The 21,814-nt window shown below is 42.7% G+C and overlaps 1 protein-coding gene across 2 annotated transcripts in view; it reads right to left on the bottom strand.

Moving 5' to 3' along the window:
- The window catches only part of CSMD1 (CUB and Sushi multiple domains 1), a 2,060,432-nt gene that overhangs the window by 1,156,530 nt on the left and 882,088 nt on the right, over positions 1-21,814 (bottom strand). For both annotated transcript variants that reach the window (XM_030555566.1, XM_030555565.1), the window contains exon 4: positions 17,661-17,855. In XM_030555566.1, the coding sequence (XP_030411426.1) occupies positions 17,661-17,855 (195 nt within the window). The remainder of the gene's footprint in view (positions 1-17,660; positions 17,856-21,814) is intronic.

Consider the following 21,814-nt stretch of genomic DNA (forward strand, 5'->3'; position numbering starts at 1 on the left):
GATTACCAAGGCTGTTCCATTCAATTTTACTTCACACTGCATGGTCCTGATTTGACAGATTATTTAGGATTCATTTTACTCTGTTACTGCTGTAAAATAGCTGATAAAAACACAGCTGTGTTTTAAATACTACAGAATTCATAGTCAGCTATAAACGCACAACCTGTTTTTTTCCCTGCTATGTCACTCCAAGCCTTTTCCTTACCCCCTACATCACTAGCAACAGAATAGATTCAGTTAAAAAACTTGACTGACATTTCATAAAGCAACCTCAAGTGATATATTGTCATTTCCAGTCACATTATGTAAGGCTTACCAATTAAAGAAAATTGCAGCTTTAAACAGTTCTAAATGAACCATGGGCATGCATTATTTAGCATGCCTTATTAAAAGTATCACTGAAACAGCTACTAGTAAAAAGTATCACTGAAACAGCTCTTTTAGTAAGTGGCATTTTTTCCTAAGTCATTCCTGAGAAGCATATAATTGTATCTCACTAAAAGAATTCCTAACTCCAAAAAACATATCAATACAATTATCACAAGTAATCATTTATGTTCATATTTGAATTGGGGCATCTATAAATTATGAATACAAAAAAACAGACACAATAATTAATGTCGTTAACCTGAACACTTAAAACTTCCATTGTAAATATCTCAGTGATAAAATTTAGTAATGAGAATGTTTCTGGGCCAACTGACAAATTGTTGAAGTGCCCGATTCATAAAGTCCGGAAACATGATTGGGTATGGGTGTTAAGACGATGTGGAGGGTTTCATATTTACCAAATAACTCATTGATTAACTCCATATCCAGCTGGCACCTAGTTCTTTAACCATTGGACTATTTACTCCCACTTTCAAATCTAGACAAACAAATGCCAGAACATATTTTTACTTTTATCTTTTAAATGGAAACTGAGCCAGAGGTCGCTTTCTTCCTACTATTTAAAGAACAAAAAAATATTCTAAAAATGTCAAATTTGTTAAGAAACGCTATTTTCTTTTTGAGGAGAGTGAAAAATGTATAATAAGTATTTACTAATAATATTCTTCTCATGCTAAAACATCTCTACAGACACCAGGAGTGGAACAGCTTCACCATTCATTTCTGTCCATGACTTGTTCTTCCATTAAGCCCACCATGGTCATGTTCCTACATATGCTGTTCCGCCATCTAGTCGATGGTCGATCTCTAGGTCAAACTGATCTGGGTTATGTTTTCTTTTTTTTTTTGGCATTCCATCATCTGTTTGTCTTCTATAGTATTCCCATCATTTCAATCTTTTCAATTGCAGCCAATCCCATACCACGATTTCATGTCCTACTCTCCTTATAACTCTCTTCATTTGTCTGAAAATTATTCCACTTTACACCTGCCATCTTCCAAAGAACTCTCATCTCTATGGTCTCAAGTCTCCTGATGGCCGTTTCATTTAATATTAAAAGTAACTTTTTAATGTAAAAATAATCTGTCACTCAGCAAGTTTCCCCTTTTCATATCCAAGTCATACTCCAGGATTATAGTAAGAAGGGCATTTCGAAAGACACTTGCTAAAAATCACTCGTGTCTCATAATTTAGTTTTCAATTGATATTTTTTTAAAGCAACACATAGGATTACTATGTAACTGAAAAATTCAAAGGGAACAATTTTTCTCTATTTTTCCATTTTTGGTAAAAATTTCAAAAGTAATAAGCAATTTAGAATCCTAATTCCCATTGCAAAAGACGGTTACTCACCTTTGTAACTGTTGTTCTTCGAGATGTGTTGCTCATATCCATTCCAGTTAGGTGTGCGCGTGCCGCGTGCACGTTTGTCGGAGATTTTTACCCTAGCAACACTAGGTGGGCCGGCAGGGCACCCCCTAGAGTAGCGCTGCCATGGCGCCCGATATATACCCCTGCCGGCCCATCCGCTCCTCAGTTCCTTCTTGCCGGCTACTCCGACAGTGGGGAAGGAGGGCGGGTGTGGAATGAATATGAGCAACACATCTCGAAGAACAACAGTTACAAAGGTGAGTAACCGTCTTTTCTTCTTCGAGTGCTTGCTCATAGCCATTCCAGTTAGGTTATTCCCAAGCCTTACCTAGGTGGTGGGGTCGGAGCGAGATGTTGCGGAATGTAAGACTGCTGAGCCGAAGGCGGCATCGTCTCTAGACTTTTGGACCAATGCATAGTGTGATGCAAAGGTGTGAATGGAAGACCAGGTGGCCGCGCAGCAGATTTCCTGTATGGGAACATGGGCCAAGAACACGGCAGGTGAGGCTTGAGCCTGAGTAGAATGGGCGGTAAGATAGCCAGTCGGAAGATAAGCCAAGTTGTAGCATGTCTGAATACAGGATGTCACCCAAGAAGCAATCCGTTGGGAAGAGATTGCCATGCCGTTCATACGTTCTGCCACCGCAACAAATAGTTGAGGTGAACGCCAGAAGGGTTTGGTCCTCTCGATGTAAAACGCGAGAGCCCTGCGGACATCCAGAGTATGCAGCTGCTGTTCCCGTAGCGATGAGTGCAGTTTTGGAAAAAAGACTGGCAGGAAGATTTCCTGATTAACGTGAAAGGAGGAGACGACCTTAGGGAAGAATGCCGGGTGTGGTCGGAGCTGTATCTTGTCCTTATGGAACACTGTATATGGAGGATCCACAGTCAAAGCTCTAAGTTCTGAGACTCGTCTAGCCGAGGTGACAGCAACTAGGAATGCTGTCTTCCAGGACAGGTACAGCAGCGAGCATGTGGCTAAAGGCTCAAAGGGGGCCCCATGAGCCTGGTTAAGATAAGGTTCAGGTCCCAGTTAGGGGTTGGTTGCCTGACCTGGGGATAGAGTCTCTCCAAGCCCTTGAGGAATCTGGAAACTATAGGATGGGAAAAAAGGGAACTGCCAGCCTCCCCAGGATGGAAGGTGGAAATAGCTGCAAGGTGCACTCTTAGCAAAGAGATCGCTAGACCGTGCTCTTTGAGAGACCATAAATAGTCCAAGATGGTGGGGACTGATACAGACTGCGGAGAAAGGTTCTGCTGAGTGCACCAGTGACAGAAGCGCTTCCATTTAGCAAGGTATGTTGATCGCATGGAGGGCTTTCTGCTTCCCAGCAGCACTTGTTGCACTGTGGCGGAACAATGCAACTCCGATTGGCTCAACCAGCCAGCAGCCATGCAGTCAGATGAAGGGATTGCAGGTCCGGGTGGTGCAGCCTGCCGAAGTCCTGCGTGATCAGGTCCGGGCAGAGTAGCAGGGGAATCGGGTCTGACAGAGACAGGTCAAGCAGCATGGTGTACCAATGCTGCCTCGGCCAAGCCGGAGCGATCAGGATAAGGCTGTCTTTGTCCCTGCGCATCTTGAGCAGAACTCGGTGGACGAGAGGAAATGGTGGGAAGGCATAACAGAAGTGTCCCGTCCACGGAATTAGGAATGCATCTGACAGGGAGCCCGGGGAGCGACCTTGCAGGGAGCGGAACACCTGGCATTTCCTGTTCTCCCTGGAGGCAAAGAGGTCTATCTGGGGAAAGCCCCACCTCTGGAAAACTGAATGGAGAATGTCCGGATGGATGGACAACTCGTGCGCCAGGAAGGACCTGCTCAGATGATCTGTGAGCGTGTTTCGAACTCCTGGGAGGAAGGAGGCTACTAGGTCTATGGAGTGGGCTATGCAGAAGTCCCACAGTTGGATCATTTCCTGACATAAGGGGGAGGATCGCGTCCCTCCCTGTTTGTTTATATAATACATGGCCATTGTGTTGTCCGTGAAGACTGCAACACAACGTCCCTGCAGATGGCGCTGAAATGCTTGGCACGCCAGCCGGACCGCTCTCAGCTCCCGGACACTGATGTGTAGTGTCAACTCCTGGAACGATCAAAGGCTATGGGTGCGCAGGCACCCTAGGTGAGCACCCCAGCCCAGGGAGGACGCATCCGTTGTTAGGGACATGGAGGGCTGGGGAGGATGGAACGGGTGTCCTGCACACACCCGGGAGGACATTCGCCACCAGTCGAGGGAGCCAAGAACACTCGGTGGAATTGTCAGAATGATGTCTATGGCGTCTCTGGGCGGCCAATAGATGGAGGCGAGCCAGATTTGGAGAGGACGCATTCGCAGCCTGGCGTGCTTTGTGATGAATGTGCATGCAGCCATGTGACCGAGGAGAGCAAGGCAAGTGCGGGCAGAGGTTGTTGGAAAACGCTGAAGACCTTGGACAACTGAGACTATGGCCTGAAACCGGTGGGGGAGTAAACTGGCCTTCGCAAGGTTGGAGTCCAGCATTGCCCCAATAAACTCTATCCTCTGCATAGGCACCAGAGTGGACTTGTCTAAGTTGATGATCAGGCCTAGACACAGAATGAGGTCCTTGATAATGGTCACATGGCTGATGACTTGTGCCTCAGAAGCCCCCGGAAGGTAAGGGAAGATGTGTATCCGACGATGGCATAGGGAAGCAGCGACAACCGCCATACACTTCGTTAACACACAAGGGGCCGAGGAGAGGCCAAAGGGGAGGACAGTAAACTGGTAGTGTCAATGGTTTACCATAAAGCGCAGATACCTCCTGTGAGGGAGATAAATTGCTATGTGGAAATATGCATCCTGCATGTCGAGAGCGGCGTACCAATCTCTGGGATCCAGGGAAGGAATAATGGTTCCCAGGGACACCATGCGGAACTTGAACTTTTTGATGAATTTGTTCAGTCCTCGCAGGTCTAGGATAAGCCAGAGGCCTCCTTTCGCCTTGGGAATGAGGAAATATTGGGAATAAAACCCCTTGCCCCTTAACTCCTCCGGTACCTCCTCTATAGCTCCGATTGAGAGGAGCTTGTGGACCTCCTGGATGAGGAGTTGCTCGTGAGAGGGGTCCCTGAAGAGGGACAAGGAGGGGGGGTGCAAAGGAGGGGGCAAAACAAACTGAAGACGGTATCCAAGCTCCACCGTGCGTAGGACCCAACGATCTGATGTCAACTGGGACCACGCCGGAAGGAACGGGGAAAGGCAGTTGTAGAACTGAAAGGGATCCGGGGAGGCAATTGGTACACTGCTCTCGGGCGCACTCTCAAAAGTTTGGTTTGGGTCCCAGCGTTGGTTTGATGGGACCGGAATTGTTGCCCCCTTGAGGTCCAGACTGACATCTGCGATTAGTACGACCTTGTCTTCTGGCAAAGTCTTGCCATGGCCGAGGCGGGGGGTAAGGGCGCTGTGGTTGGGAGCGGAAGGACCGTCTTTGAGTCTGAGGCGTATGCATTCCCAACGAACGCATAATTACTCTGTTGTCCTTTAGACTCAGCAGTCTGGGGTCCGTCTTTTGTGAAAACAAGCCCTGACCATCAAATGGCAAGTCTTGTATCATATGTTGCAACTCAGGTGGCAGGCCGGACACTTGCAACCATGATATATGGCGCATGGCTATGCCAGAAGCGACCGTTCTGGCTGACAAATCGGCGGCATCTAACGAGGCTTGTAAGGAGGTCCTCGCGACCCTCTTCCCCTCCTCCAGGAGTGCTGCAAATTCCTGGCGGGAATCCTGCGGAACCAACTCAACAAACTTCCTGACAGCCTCCCAGGTATTGTAACTGTATCTGCCGAGGAGGGCTTGTTGGTTCGCTATGCGGAGTTGGAAACCTCCCGCAGAATAGATTTTTCATCCCAACTAATCTATGCGCCAGGCTTCCCTAGATTTAGGTGCGGGGGCTTGTTGGCCATGGCGCTCCTGTTTGTTGACTGACTGTACCACCAAGGAACAGGGAGAGGGGTGCACGTAGAGGTACTCATACCCCTTGGAAGCACCATGTACTTCCGTTCGACCCCCTTGGCTGGGGGCGGGATGGAAGCCAGGGATTGCCAGATAGTGTCTGCTCTAGTCTGGATCGAACAGATGAATGGGAGAGCCACTCTGGTGGGTGTGTCTGCGGACAAGATGCTAGTCACCAGGTCCTCCACGTCTGGAACCTCCTCTACCGGCAGGTTGATATTCTGGGCGACAGGCCACAGAAGGTCCTGGTGTGACCGGAGGTCAATCGGAGGTGGTCCCGATGATGACGTCCCCGCTACTGCCTCATCCGGGGAAGAGGAGGATGACAGCCCCGGGACGAATGGGTCCTGCACTGACGCCTGGTTCGGGGAGACCTCCGTCTCCAGAAGGTCATGTGGTTCCGGTGCATGTGCACTGGTTTTCTCTGTGTCAGCGGGGAGAGGTCGGCTGACGGTGGCCTCGGGCACACGGTGCTCTGAGTGACCGGAGCGTGACGGGCCAGTTGGTTCGCCTTGGCCTTGATGATAAGCCCAAGGTGTCCAAAAGGACCACTGATGAGGTCCGTGGTCCAGGCCATGGGCATGCGTATCCGAGTCCCCGTAGGAGGCACTGTCCGCATGGGAGGAGACGGATGGATGACATGAGGGCCACGGAGGAGCTGAAGTCGCTTGGACCAGGTCTCTGCGTCCATTGGACTCCTGTCTGCGTGGTATCGGTGAACGGTACCAAGAGTCGTAGTGGTGCTGGGAGCGGGAACGGGACCTACGACCAGCGCGGTGCCAGGAGGTTGTAGAACTGATAAATGAAATTGTTTTTAATTTATTAATGTAACTTCTGTTCACCATCCACACTACACTTGCCTACACTGTAACTTCTGTTCCATATTGTAATTCAAACCCCATTTTAAAACACTCACTCCATTTTGTAAAAGCTTCCTCCAACCTTCATTTTTGCAAACCATCCTGTAATCTTATTAGTTTAGTTTAGATGTATGAATGAGGTATGTATGGATGACGGAATCAACCTCCAGCCCCAGTCTGTCCTGATGAGACAAAGTTCAAATACCAATGGCTGAAGACCTAGACAACAGCCCTAAACAAAGTAAGAAGCATCCACCCTAAAAAGAAAAGGACAACAGAACAACAGAAGGAATACCAGAGCCAGGTTCAAGGCTGAAAGTCATGCCTGCAATTGATGGGTGATCAATCCAAACCCAGAGGCAGCGTGACACAGCAAGACCTATAGACTTTGAATTCAAACTAAAAGCCTATAAAAAAGAAGGGTGAGATGAGAGACTCTGGATAACATTCTGCTGCCAACATGGAAGGACATCGGTGCCTGCCCAACAGAGATCCAGCTTGTCCTTGTGCCCGGCTTTCCTGGTCAGTTAGCCGCCACAAGCTACGAACCCAAGCTACAAAATCAAGCTATGAACTTAAGCTATCTTCAGGACTGGTAACTATGCAGCAGCTGCAGAACATCTGATGGATGTGTGTGTGTGTGTGTGAATGTGTGTGTGTGTATAGGTATTAGGTGTAATGTGTGTGTATAAGAATTAAGATATTAGTTATTAGTCATAAATCAAATTGTTATCATAATAAATGTGGTATCTTTGTCTTGCCCCCTGAAAAGATCCTGTGTAGTTTTGTCTGTACAACAAGGTCGACCGGTGCCTTGCATCGCCATGCCGAGATCGGCTGCGAGAGGTACGGCTGTGCTGGGATCTGGACCGGTGCCGAGAGTACCGGGATGGAGACCGGGATCTTGAGCGGTGCCGTGAGTACGACCGGTACTGGGATGGAGAGCGGTACCGGGACTGCGAGCGGCTCCGAGAGCGGGAGCGATGGTGGGACCGAGAGCATCTGCGGGACCTGGATCGGGACCAGTGGCATTGCGCAGTGTCCGGGGAAGATGGCCTCATCACGGTGGGCTTGCCCAGTGACTGAACAACCCACACCGGCGGTGCCGGGAGTTGGGGCAGCTCAGGCTCCGTCAGAGCAATTAGTTCCCAAGCTGTGGAGAAAGTCTTTGGCTTCGAGGGCACGACGAGCTCGACCACAGCGTGCGCTGGCGAGCTGGTAGGCACCGGACTCAACGGCTCCTAAGAGACCGGAATCAACGGTGCAGAGGCAAGCGGTGCCGCAGCAATTGACGGTGCCAGGCAGTCCGCCTTAGATGTACGCTCCGACTGCGGCGTAGATACAGGTGCCGCAGGAGCTTTGTGCCTCTTGCTCCTCAGGGAGAGGGATCGGTGCCTGCCAGAGGGTTGAGCCGGTGAAGGCTGGTGCTGAGGAGTCTTCACTGGAACCATGCGTTCCGGTGCAGAGGAAGCACTCGTCCCCAGTGCCAGAGTCGTCCCCAGTGCCAAAGATGGAGGAGTTAGAGCTGCCTCCATCAAGGGTTGCTTGAGGAAAATGTCCCGCTCTTTCTTCGTCCTGGGCTTGAAAGCCTTGCAGATTCGGCACTTGTCCGCAAGATGGGATTCTCCCAGTCACTTTAGACAGGAGTGGTGCGGATCTCCTGTGAGCATCGGCTGATGACAGGCCATGCAAGGTTTGAAGCCCGGTAAACCGGGCATGGGCCCCGGTACTGGGGGAGGCGAAGGGGTTAGCCCCCGACCCTCTAACTATATACACAACTACTATAAAACTACTACTAATATAAAAACTATAGAAAAACTAACTATGTACACAATAACTATATAAACGAGCGAAGAGATAGGGAGGTGGAGATCAGCTACGCTGCGCTCCACTGTTCCAACGACCGACACGGGCGGTAAGAAGGAACTGAGGAGCGGATGGGCCGGCAGGGGTATATATCGGGCGCCCTGCCGGCCCACCGAGTGTTGCTAGGGTAAAAATCGATGAACGTGTACGCGGCGCACGCATACCTAACTGGAATGGATATGAGCAAGCATTCGAAGAAGTAGTTAATGACTCTTTTGCTATGGGAGACAGGATTCTACATTACTTGAGTGTTTTTGAGTGGAGTGGCCTGCTAATGCAGAACATGTTGGAGCCTTAGTTTATTTCACTATAGTCAAGTTCCCTTATTGGGATATATGAGAGCACTTTTGAAATACTCAGTCAGGTTTTCTTTTCTCTGTCGTGGAAATGGGAACCTAGCAGCCTTGAAAGCCCTGGCCTGTGGATTGCCCCAGGCTTGGGCTTCCCTGACTCTGAGGCAGTACAAATAGTGTGACTCCTCCAGAGGTACAGACCCTGGGAGGTGCTGATATAAAACTTGCATTCTTGTCAGTTTCATGGCTGCTATGGAATAGCTGTGCTGAAACTGACGTGTGTCAATTGTTTGCAGTGTTGTAGCTATATTGTTCCCAAGATATGAGAAAAACAAGGTAGGTGAGGTAATAGCTTTTACTAGACCAACTTCTGTTGGTGGAAGTACAAACTTTTGAGATTCACAGAGCTCTTCCTCAGGTCGGGAAAGGTAACAAAAGTGTCCAAGGTGAAACAGGTTTCAAAGTAGCAGCCATGTTAGTCTGTATCCACAAAAAGAACAGGAGTACTTGTGGCACCTTAGAGACTAACAAATTTATTTGAGCATAAGCTTTCGTGGGCTACAGCCCACTTCATTGGATGCATGTAGTGGAAAATGCAGTAGGAAGACACACACACACACACACACACACACACACACACACACACACACACACACACAGAACATGAAACAATGGGTGTTACCATACACATTGTAAGGAGAGCGATCAGGTAAGATGAGCTATTATCAGAAGGAGAGAAAAAGAACAGTTTGTAGTGGTAATCAAAATGGCCCATTTCCAGCAATTGATAAGGAGATGTAAAGAACTATGTGTGTGGGGGGGGGGGCTGAGGAATAAGCATGAGGAAATAATTTTACTTTGTGTAATGGCCCATCTACTCCCAGTCTTTATTCAAGCCTAATTTGATGGTGTGCAATTTGCAAATTAATTCCAATTCAGTAGTCTCTCATTGGAGTCTGTTTTTGAAGTTTTTGTGCTGAAATATTGCGACTTTTAGGTCTGTAATTGAGTGGCCAGGGAGACTGAAGTGTTCTTCAACTGGTTTTTGAATGTTATAAATCTTGACGTCTGATTTGTGTCCCTTAATTCTTTTATGTAGAGACAGTCCGGTTTGGCCCATGTACATGGCAGAGGGGCATTGCTGGCACATGATGGCATATATCACATTGGTAGATGTGTAGGTGAACAAGCCCCTGACGCCTTGGCTGATGTGATTAGGCCCTATGATGGTATCCCCTGAATAGATATGTGGACAGAGTTGGCAACACGCTTTGTTGCAAGGATAGATTCCTGGATTAGTGTTTTTGTTGTGTGGTTGCTGATGAGTATTTGCTTCAGGTTTGGAGGCTGTCTGTAAGCAAGGACTGGCCTGTCTTGGGGTTTGCACATGTTCTAGAAAACCACTTAAAATGAAGTGGGCATTTAACACCTCTCCAGTCATAGGACAAAGGACATTTTACATGTTTCCTAAGATACACAAACAAGGGAAACCATGCAGACCCATTATATCTGGCCACTGTATTCTTGCAAAAGAAATATCAGAACTCACAGAAACCATCTTCAAACTACTCACCACACAAAAGGCCTGTTTCCTGCAGGATACAACCCACTTCCTCCAGAAACTCCACAAAATTAATAACCTTCCTCAGAACACCATCCTTGCCACAATGTATGTTCCTTCCTATACACCAATGATCCTCACCATGATAGCATGACTACCTGCTTCAAATATCTACAAGACAATGAACAACACTCAGAAATCCACCCCCCAAGTACATTGCCAAAATCATCCATTTCATCCTCTCACATAACAACTTTTCATTTAACAACAAACACTTTGTCCAAAACATGGGAATAGGCCCGGGTGCTACGATGACTATCCAATATGCCAGAATTCTGTTATAGTCTTAGAATTCACAACATCCTCTGACAAACAATTCCACAGGTTGACTCTGTGTTGTGTGTTTAAAATGTGTTTAAGAAAAACTTAAGGACCTTTCCAGATTTTCATGTTTGTTTAATGATCAATGAAGCGGAGCCTATTATCCCTCTAATTCTTTACTCAGTTAGGCACTGTACACATCTTTTGGCTATCTATTTGAGAAGTTCTGCAATTTGTAGAAAATTGTCTTACCTATTACCTTGGCCACCTCCTCTTTTCATCTCCTCAACCTTCTTCATGTTTAGTCTTTTCATAATGCTTCACCCCAAATCATCTTTTCTGTCCATTGCCTCCATCACATCATCCCTTCTAAGTCACTTCACTGACTACCAATTACATAAAATCAATATTTCTTATCTTTGTTTTCAAGGCACTTTATCACAACCTTTGCCTGTACCTTTGACCTGGTCACATTTCATGTTTTTCCATGCTCTTCCATCTCTCCTATTGATACATATCAGGGCAGTGTCTATATACGTACAGGAGTATGGCCATGATCCCACCTCTCCTATGCATAGCTAGTCAGCCCTGTGCACACCATAAAAACTGGTATAGTATAACTTTTTTGCTTTCCCTCAAACAATTGAATGGCACTTGATTTGCCCAGTCTCTTTTCCCTTCCAATCTGACACTTTTAGTCGGAGCTCAAACACTGTAAAGATAAACAAAATAGTCTGTTCCAATGCCTTAGAGATACAAGAATCGTTGGTGTTCTCCTCTGGGGAAGGAAATCTTTCATAGATTCTTTCACATCTATTTGTGTAATGCAACGCCCCTGGGTGAGTGTAACATAGGGAATCCCTTATACCAACTGGCAGAGGGCATAAGGGATGCATAGGCATTTACAGGTATACCTTGGGTCTGATATCTACATAATAGGGTGTCAAAGGGTGGCATCTGAGATCTCTGTGAATAGCCAGTAATGCACTGGTTGTACTGATCACTGTGAGATGTATGGCTGGATTATATTTATTTAAGGTGCTATTCATCTATACTAAAAACTATGTCATTAAAGTATGTGAGTTAAGACAAGTCACCGGAAGGTGATAAAGAGGTTCTGTTCAGGCAAGGGGTAGGAGACACCTATCTCCATGGCTGGCCATTGTGTAGCATGTATCGTACAATGTGAGTCTATTTGTATATGGGGCCAAATCTACAGGAAAGAAATCTGCTGGGGTGGGGAGGGGGACAACAACCAGCAGATGGGGACAGAGATGGTGAGGTGTGTGTTTTGTTTATGAGTAAAGACAATGCATTGACTGAATATGTAGGAGTACAGGGGTGTACCCAGTATCCTTCACCTAGGGGAGAAGCTGCCAGTGTGCTTATCTTATGAACAGAGGTCACAGCCACTCTGGTGGTTAATCACTGGGAAAAAGACTTTGGGTGAGCTAAACTTTAGTAGAGTGGAAAGTATCTTGTTAGTTAAGTCTAAAGTCAAGTAGGCATAGTATAATTGTTTTTATATGTAACCCAAAGTTTCCATTAACTCTGCCTGGTTCTTCTCCAGTCTCTCTTCTTTATTTAACAAAGTCATATTTGTTCTCACTATCTACATATCTAAGTACTAGTGTGCTCAGTGAGCAGTTACTCTGAGGCGAAATTGGTAAGCTGGTGTGTACTACTCCTTTGGCAGTAGCATATTTGTAAATTCTGTGAGCATCCAATGGACTAGAAACTGGACACCCAAAAGGGGGTTTTCAGAGGTTGCAGCATGCCTTGTCCTTGCCTGAAGAGGGACAGCAGAGCCTGCATAGGCTGAAAGGGGAGTGTAATGCTACCTGGAGTGGCTCACCACTGTGAGTGCCTACCTCACAGCAGACAATCAGAAAACATGGCAGACACCCTAAATTAGAGGTATCATCTATAATTAGATTTCACCAAGCCAGTAACAAATGTGAACTCATGCATCTCTATCTCAGTCTTATCATAGAGTCACAGACAGTCCCCTTAGACTCTTGAGTCTATTTGCCACCCAGAGAAACCAGACTTTGTGATAAATGGTCATTTACAACAAAAATCACCCCACATTCAGGTTGCTCTCAGCCCCAAGAGACCAATCTCTTACCTCAGATCAACTAGTACCTTAAATCTTGCACCAAAGACAACTCTGTTAGCCAATTCAATAGTAAACTAACTAAAGGTTTACTAGCTAAGAAAAAAGGAATGAGAGTTATTGAGAGGACTTAGCAGTTCTTTCATCAGAAAATGATTAAGCAAGAAAATAAGCAAGAATAAGCAAGAAAATGAATGAGGAAGAAAAGTTGATCAGAGCTGACCAAGAAGGTAGAAAACAATGGTTTTAGTTAAACTTTTCATAAGTGTGTAAATGGAACTTTTCTTTGTATAGATTGCTTGCATGTTGTGTGTGTATTTATGGGTAAGATGCATACGTTACGATTTTCCAAGATGGTAAAAATAAGCAAAATTTTAGCTTTCAGAATCAGGAAGGAGGCCCCTTTGGTCAATTGTTTATTATTTTTGTTTACATAGCCCCCAAAAGTGTTCTGGATGCTTTATAGAACAAATGAAAGATTTTTGATGTGACCAGGATAACATCTATTAAAGAGGGAATAGGGAAGGAAGGAGGATGAGGAGATCAAATGGCTATTCACGGTTTAGATAAGTGAATCATCTGACCTGATACACATAGATGAGAAGTTATACTAATATTTTAATATCTGGCAAGTTCTGCAGAAATAGACATAGTTAGTTTCCAAAAACTTGCCATCTCTGACCTGGAGACTATTCTATTCATGTTTTTCTTCCCATTCAGACCCTTCCACTCAGTGGGGAGGCCAGAAAAGTATTTAGCTCTGAACTTCAATCAGACCTTTTACATGACAACTTCTTTTCCCTACTACTAACGAAAGATAACAAACTACTTTTTAAAATCTTTTTATTCACTATTGAATCACTTCCACCTCAGTTTCTCACTCATCTCCATACATTGAGCATCTTCTTGATTAAATACTTTTCCCAGCTGTATATTCCAATCACCCCCTTTAATTCTGGAACCTGCTAAATTACTTATTTGATCCCTTTTGCCCTTCCTGGCACATAGCTACCTATATCTTTAGTTTACCTTTATTTCATGTACTCTTTATTCTCCCTCTCATAATTATGTTTCCTTACACAATAATTCCCTACATATACTTTTCTCCACCTTAATTATTTTCATAGTCTGAGGGAAAGCCTACAAAATGTAAGCTCACTAACCCAATTTGTATACCTAGTGTCAGCTTCAGAAAAATCTAGACTCATCCAAATATAATCAACTAGAGATTCTTAAAAAAATATATACTAGGTCCTTTCTAGAAGTAGTGATATATCATAAATCCGCAGTTAGTATAGTTACTGAAGCAAACAATATTTCATTTTTTAAACGTTAGAGAGTTGTACTTTACTATTTCACACTAGAGCTTGAATGAATCCTTCTGGTTCTCACAGCATATACTAAAGTTTTCCTTTCTCGCAGATCAGATATTTAACTCAAATTCTACAATTGTAAATTGTTCCTTTCTCCCACGCCCAGAACAAAAAAGTGAGCACTTTTGGGACATGAAGAGGGGGCTACTGGTTATTTTGTGGGCTCTTATTTGAGGCCTTATCACTCAAATGTAGGCTTGTAGAAGGGGAAGACAGTAGTTTAGAAGGGGAAAGAGAAATGAGATATAACATGTATATATTTTTCATGCACAGAGTTGGAGATGGTGGAGGAAGAGAGTAATGGAGAGAAGAGCTGGGGTGAGTTGAGATGTGCGCTGAGTCAGGAAGTGGAGGAAGATGTGAAGTGAAGTATAGGAAGTGTGACATGTGGCACTGGTGACACAAATCAGGATGGAAACAAGCACAATATAAACTTTTTTTTTAAAATAGGTACCCCATTTTATAAAGTTTTGATGTTCTGCATTCAAATATGTAATGTGCTACCACTGCTCCAAGCCTGCAAGCTCTGAGATAAGTAAGCATAGGATAGGTATCTTGCCCTTAAATGGGCACCTCCATGAACCATCACCTTTATAAAACTATAGTACTAGGCAACACTATTGCAGAACTATTATATATATATGAATATCACGTTGCAGTGTTTTGCACCATCTCTGTAGAATACCATCATATCTTTAACAAAGACATTCTGAACTCTGTGAACAGAGGGACCACGGTGGTACTGCTCAGAGATACAGGGAAACAATGCTACAAGAGCTGCATCAGGCATATGTGCCACAGCAGTAAGTTGAAAGAGCCGAAGAAGAGAAAGGCAGTAACAGCATAGTGATGGAGGTATGCTAGGGGGTGAGAGAGAGAGACCTTGGCGGTGGGGGGGAGGTAGAGAGATCTTTGACCTAAATGAGCAAAAATGGAAGAGTAGAAGAAATGAAGGGATTTGGAGGCACATAACTGAAAGATTTGACCCTGCCAGCTGAACTCTGCAAAATGTCTGCAACAGCAGCCCTATATCACCTGGATATCAAGTTCTCCTATGGCAGGGGATTACTCAACTGGCCACTCAGGCCAATTTTAAGGCTTTTTTTGGGCTGTGTACACTGGTGTCAAGGTTCCAGGCTTTTGTGTTTGTGTGGGTTTTTTTTTTAAATGGATTTAATGTCTGTGCATAAGGAGAAAAGTGCTTTGTGTGGGTAGCTATCCAAGCATTCCCCTCCATCTTTTTGTGTATGTGAACTGCCCAGCAGTAGAAGAAATATCCCTGACTATTCTGACTTAACTTATGAAAGCACATGGACAATTTTTAGCAGTCCTTCAACTTTTTGTCACGTGCCTACTAACTCTCCTTTTCAGTTGTTTTCTAGCCTGCTGGCAAAGTGGTTTTCATTAAAAAGGAAATCTATCTCAAACCAATTTTTCTCATTGCACTATTATATTCCAGTGCCAGGAAAATCTGCCATAGCAGAATTAACTTAAAATATGGTATTTTATGGCAGAGTAGCTTACGCTACCTCAAAACTACACACTAGCTAGACCTTGCTGTGCTGCCAGAATTCCTTGAATGACATCATAGAATGTACTCTGCAATTCTATTCCATAAAGTATCATTTGAGCACTATACTTTTAAAGATGTTGTTTGAAGCCTGCCACAACTGTTCAGAAAAGTAAAAAGTTAACAAAATACAAGACTGAGTCCTTTTTTGCAATTTCCCCAGCCCGAGTCGTGTATCTCTATTAGAAATGCCACTTTGTTCAGCAAGTACATAATTATTTGACAACAGTTGCTAATGCACCTGAAAATATTAAGGAAAGTAATTGCAAAATTAGCAGAACATGGATTTTAAAATGCAGCAATCCAATGTGTCTACTAATACAATTCAGTGCATCTTTTGAATAATTTCTCTGATGGATGGGAAAAAAAGATCACTCCATTACAGAGGGCCCATACAAGGCTCTGCAGTTTATTTAGTTCTTGCACTGCTTTAGAGAGGTTTTTAGGGCTTCATCTGACTCTTCTTCGACAGGGTGAATTCCATGGTATGGTTCACTTAGGTACAGAAGGTGCACTTAATTTCATTCCAGTTTTTAAAATAGTCAGTTCCACTGATATTCCCTGTACTTAAAACTGGAAATACTGCTAGAATTAGTAATATTTCTCAAAACAGAAGGTATTTGAGAGCATCCTGCAGAGTATCAAAAAGAAAAGTGTTTTCAGACTGATGCTCAGTTAACACCATTAACTTAAAAAAGTTCAGACCGAAGTGTAAATTTTACCATTGAAGAAAAAGATTACTACAACTGAAAGCTTTGAAAAAAGTCACACATTTTCTCCTTGTTTTCAATTTAAGAAAATATATGGAGTTCCCTTGCTGCTCCAAACTAAATATGCATACACTGGATATGGTTGAACATTTTGTGAGATTTGTCTTTATTAACAACTTAATAATCAAGATTTTTTTCTTCCTTTTTAATAAATTTCACTATTTAAAGTACTTCTATATAGATTATTAAAGCTTTCAATCAAAGGTATTCTAATACTATTAGAGATGGGAATGGATTAAGAATTTGGGCTATTCTGGTCCAGATATACCAGAAGTATATTAAAAAAAAAAGTCAGTATCTGCCAGCCATTTCTACACTACAAATGTTGGCAATCACCACTTTAATTGTGACCACTATCTGCGGTACTCACACAGAGTGAGCAAATTGATTTTTTGTTTTGGTGGCCAAACTGAAAAATCCAAAAAAATTGCTTCAAGTCAATTACAAATGTTTTTTTTTTTTCAAATTTCTCCCTCATCAAACTGAAAGACATTCATGGGGGAGGGAGGGTGTATTGAACAAAATATTGTTTGACTCAAAACAAGTTTTCCTTTTTTTCTTTTTCTTTTTTGATTGCTTTTTGATTTGCTTTTTTGACTGCTTTTTGATTGCTTTATACCCTCTTTTTAAAATAAATTAGCTAAATTTCTAAATGAAATGTCATTTTGAAACAAAAAGTCATAATATTTCAATTCAGAAATATTGAAAATAAACTTTTTGAAACTCAACAGTTTGTTTTAAAATAAAATCTAGCAAAAACTTCACCAATTTTGATCTGTATTCATGAATATTGTTGGCTGACCCCAAACTGTATTTTTTGATGAATAAACTATTAATTTTAAAAAAATTGCCCAGGTCTACTGCTATCACTCTAATATCTGAGCACCTCACTGTCTTAAATGTATTTATCCACAACAAACCCCTCAGATTTAGGGAAGGACTATGAATCCCAATTTATACAGAGCTACAACTCCACCATTGCACCAGTTTATATTTTAGATAAAACATTATATTTTAATGACATTAAGAAAAATAACGGGCAGTTAACACAGGACTAGTGAATTCAACAAATTACATTAGCATTACCTATAACCATCCTAAAATAAAAACTTATTCTATTTCATCACCGTCTTAGTCTTCTTTTTATTGCATATAGGTAAATGTTTTCTCCATTAATTCACATTTTGTACCTCTGCAAAATGGAGCTGGAAAATCCCATGATGCACCATTTCCAGGACTCACAATACATGTTAACATCGCATGGCCCTCTAGGATGTAGCCTGAGATACAGCTATATCTAATTTTGTCTCCTATATTGAACCTTGATCCATGAAGTACTCCTTTAGGTATTTCTCCCGGGTTTCCACAAGTGTGACTAGGTAGAACTGTTGAAATAAAAAGAAGAAGAAGAAAAAAGTTACAGTTTAATCTTATGGGAAAATAGATAATACATATTACATTATAAGTGACATATAATCCTTACTGAATCACTATTAAACTTTTTTTTTCTACTTTGATTTCTAATATAGAAAACCTGTAATTGGATCATGACATGTATTTCCACACGAGGTTTGTCAAATAGATAGTCCAGTCATGACACAATAGAGACAATATTCAAAATATTCCATGTATTAGAAGATCTCTTATTTTTAAGAAATAGTCTGCTCGATCTTGTTGACTTCAATCTAGGAGCAGACAGAAAATGGAGAAATGACTAAAAAATTGATGTTAGAGTGGGGAGAATGAACAGAATTCTTACTTTTTTGCAGAGAAATCTCTACCATTGCATTGCTCTTTTGAGGCAGACTGTTTAAACTACACATCAATTTTAGCAATGAATCCATCAACCTACAAAACAAGACCACTAGTTTGGTGACCTAGCAGTGGTCTCTATTTATATGTCTGTTGTTTTAGCAACAAAGATATAGAACCAGAACAGTCCTCCTGCATCTAGTACGATCCCCTGCTATCAAAGTCAATCCCAAAACAATACAGCTAAAATTGTTTAAAACATTTAGTGTTGGAATTCTGTGTGTATGTTTGACAGCTGTATCCAATGGAATATCCATTCAAATGTATGAAACATCAGAGTACATGAGGTAAATGCATTCAGCAGAAAAGTAGGAGCAAGGAATGGATTAGTCTAATTCATGCTCAGTTTCCAAATGTGTATGTGGTGGTGATGGGAAAATCATTTAACCTCTCTGTTCAGTTTCCCTACTTGCAAAATAAAGACAGCAATTCTTACCTCACAGAGGTGTTGAGAGGATTAATTAGTTAATATTTGTACAGCACTTTGGAGACATAAAGCACTATATCAATGCTAATCATCCGGTATGTCCCACTGCATTAGATAAATGCATTTGTTGGATGCATATCCCATGTTGTTTATCAGTACAGCCATTAGCAGCATTGGCACTGAAATGGTCATAATTACACTTAACTCAAAACCCCATCAAAATATAGAAAGCAAGTTCAGATTATAGGTCTAAACTTTAAAGAATGCATTGGTTTCTAAAACATTAAAATACTATTACTTTGCACTTATGCAGTTCTTTTCACCAGTGGCTCTCAAAGCACTTTACAAACATTAAATGGGATAATTAAGTCATGCAACACTCTGGTGATATAGGCAAATATTCTCCTTATTTTATAGATGGGTAGGTAAACTAAGCTACAGAGAGGTTATATGATTTTTCTAAAAGCAGTGCAGTGAGTCAGTTGCAAGGCTGGGAATAAGCAATCCTGTCTCCTGCTTGAACCAATATGTCACACTAAGGTTATGTGCAGCCAGAAAAGCTAGAAACTCCATTGTTTCCAGAATGAAGATCAAGCTTACAGAAAAACAACCCAGAAGATACCTTCATATCAACTAATTTCATAGAATCATAGGATTGGAAGGGACATTGCAATATCATCTAGACCTGCCCTGATAGATATTTGTCTAACCTGCTCTTAAAAATCACTAGTGATGGAGATTCCACAGCTTCCCTAGGCAATTTAGTCCACTGCTTAACTACCCTGACAGTTAGGAAGCTTTTCTTAATGTCCAACCTAAACTGCCCCGGCTGCAATTGAAGCCCACTGCTTCTTGTCCTATCCTCAGAGGTTAAGGAGAACCCTCCTCCTTGTAACAACCTTTCATGTACTTGAAGACTGTTATCATGCCTCTCTCAGTCTTCTCTTCTCCACAAACCCAATTTTTTTCAATCTTCCCTCATAGGCCATGTTTTCTAGACGTTTAATCATTTTTGTTGCTCTTCTCTGGACTTTCTCCAATTTGTCCACATCTTACTTGAACTGGACACAATACTACAGTTGAGACCTAATCAGCGTGAAGTAGAGAGGAACAATTACTTCTCATGTCTTGCTTACAACACTCCTGCTAATATATCCCAGAATGATGGGTTTGTTTGTTTTTTTTCAACAGCGTTACACTGTTGACTCCTATTTAGCTTGTGATCCATTATGACCCTCAGATTCCTTTGTGCAGTACTTGTTCCTAGGCAGTAATTTCCTGTTTTGTATGTGTACAGCTGATTGTTCCTTCCAAAGTGGAGTATTTTACATTCATCCTTTATTGGATTTCTTCCTATTTACTTCAGACCATTTCTCCAGTTTCTCCAGATAGGATAAAAATTCAAAACAATCCTCCCAAGCACTTGCAATCCCTCCCAGCTTGATATACTCCACAAACTTCATCAGTGATTTAGATAATGGCATAGAGTACACGTATGAAGATATTGAACAGAGCTGGACCCAGAACTGATCCCTATGTGACCTCACTCAATATGCCCTTCAAGCTGGATCTGAACAGCTGATGGTTATTCTCTGAGAACAGTTTGACAATCAGTTACGCACCCACATTTTAGTCTCTCCATCAAGGTTGTATTTCCCTAGTTTGTTTATGAGGAGGTCATGCAAGGCAGTACCAAAAGCCTTACTAAAGTCAAGATATACTACACTTCCCTCCATCCACAAGGCTTGTTACTCTGTCAAAGAAAGTTATTAGGTCAGTTTGATGTGATTTGTTCTTGACAAATTCATGCTGACTGTTACTTATCACCTTATCTTCTAGGTGGCTGCAAACTGATTACTTAATTATTTCCTCCATTATTTTTCTGGGTACTCAAGTTAAGCTGATGGTCTGTAATTCTCTGGGTTGTTCTTATTCCCCATTTTATAGATGGGAAAATACAGTGTCATTTTCCAGTCCTCTGGAATCTCCCGTCTTCTATGACTTTTGAGATAATCTCTAATGGCTCCTGAGCCATTAGAGATTGTCATAAACAGATAGCTAAGGGTTAATGTCTCTTTCACCTGGAAAGGGGTAACAAACAACACCTGACCAGAGGACCAATCAGGAAACAAGACTTTTTCAAATCTGGGTGGAGGGAAGTTTTGGGTGTGAGTTTTTGTTCTTTGTCTTGGTTCGGTGACCCTCTCGGCTCTGAGAGTGATTTTTCTATCTCCAGGCTTTCTAATCTTCTGTTTCCAAATTGTAAGTACAAGGATAGGTAAGACAATAGGTTTATATTGTTTTTTTTTATTTACATGTGTGTAGTTGCTGGAATGTGTTAAATTGTATTCTTTTTGGATAAGGCTGTTTATTCATTTTTTCCTTTAAGCAATTGACCCTGTACATCGTCACCTTGATACAGAGACCATTTTATGTCCTTTTTCTTTCTTTTTATATAAAGCTTTCTTTTTAAGACCTGTTTGAGTGTTTTTCACTGATAAAGGCTAAGAAACGAAGGGAGGAGGAAAATCTCTTCGTGTTAGATTTACTAAGCCTGACTTTGCATACCCTCTGGGAGAGGGGGGAGAGAGATTTGATCTCTCGGTACTTGTATTTCAAAGACTTGAAGCAGGGAGGGTGGAATCCCTTTGTTTAGGTTCACGGAGCTTGAATTTGTATATCTCTCCAGGAACCCAGGGAGGGAACACCTGGAGGGGAAGAGGGAGAAGGAAGTGGGTTATTTCCCTTTGTGGTGAGACTCAAGGAATCTGGGTCTTGGGGTCCCCTGGGAAGGTCTAGGGGGACCAGAGGGTATCAGGCCCTAAAATTCCTGATTGGTGGCAGCGCTATCAGATCTAAGATGGTAATTAAGCTTTGGAGGTCTCATGCTAGCTTCTCATGTTCTGAACTCTAAGGTTCAGATCTGAGTAGGACAGTTATGACATCAGTCAGCTCCTTGCGTATCTTAAGATGTATTTCATCAGGCCCTGATGACTTGAACATATCTAAGTACTTTTTAGCTTGTTCTTTGTCTATTTAGGTCACAGATTCTACCTCATTTTCACTGTCATTCACTATGTTAGACGTGCAATCGCTATTAACCTT

Source organism: Gopherus evgoodei, chromosome 3 (assembly GCF_007399415.2).
Source record: "Gopherus evgoodei ecotype Sinaloan lineage chromosome 3, rGopEvg1_v1.p, whole genome shotgun sequence".
In the NCBI taxonomy this organism is placed as follows: Eukaryota; Metazoa; Chordata; order Testudines; family Testudinidae; genus Gopherus; species Gopherus evgoodei.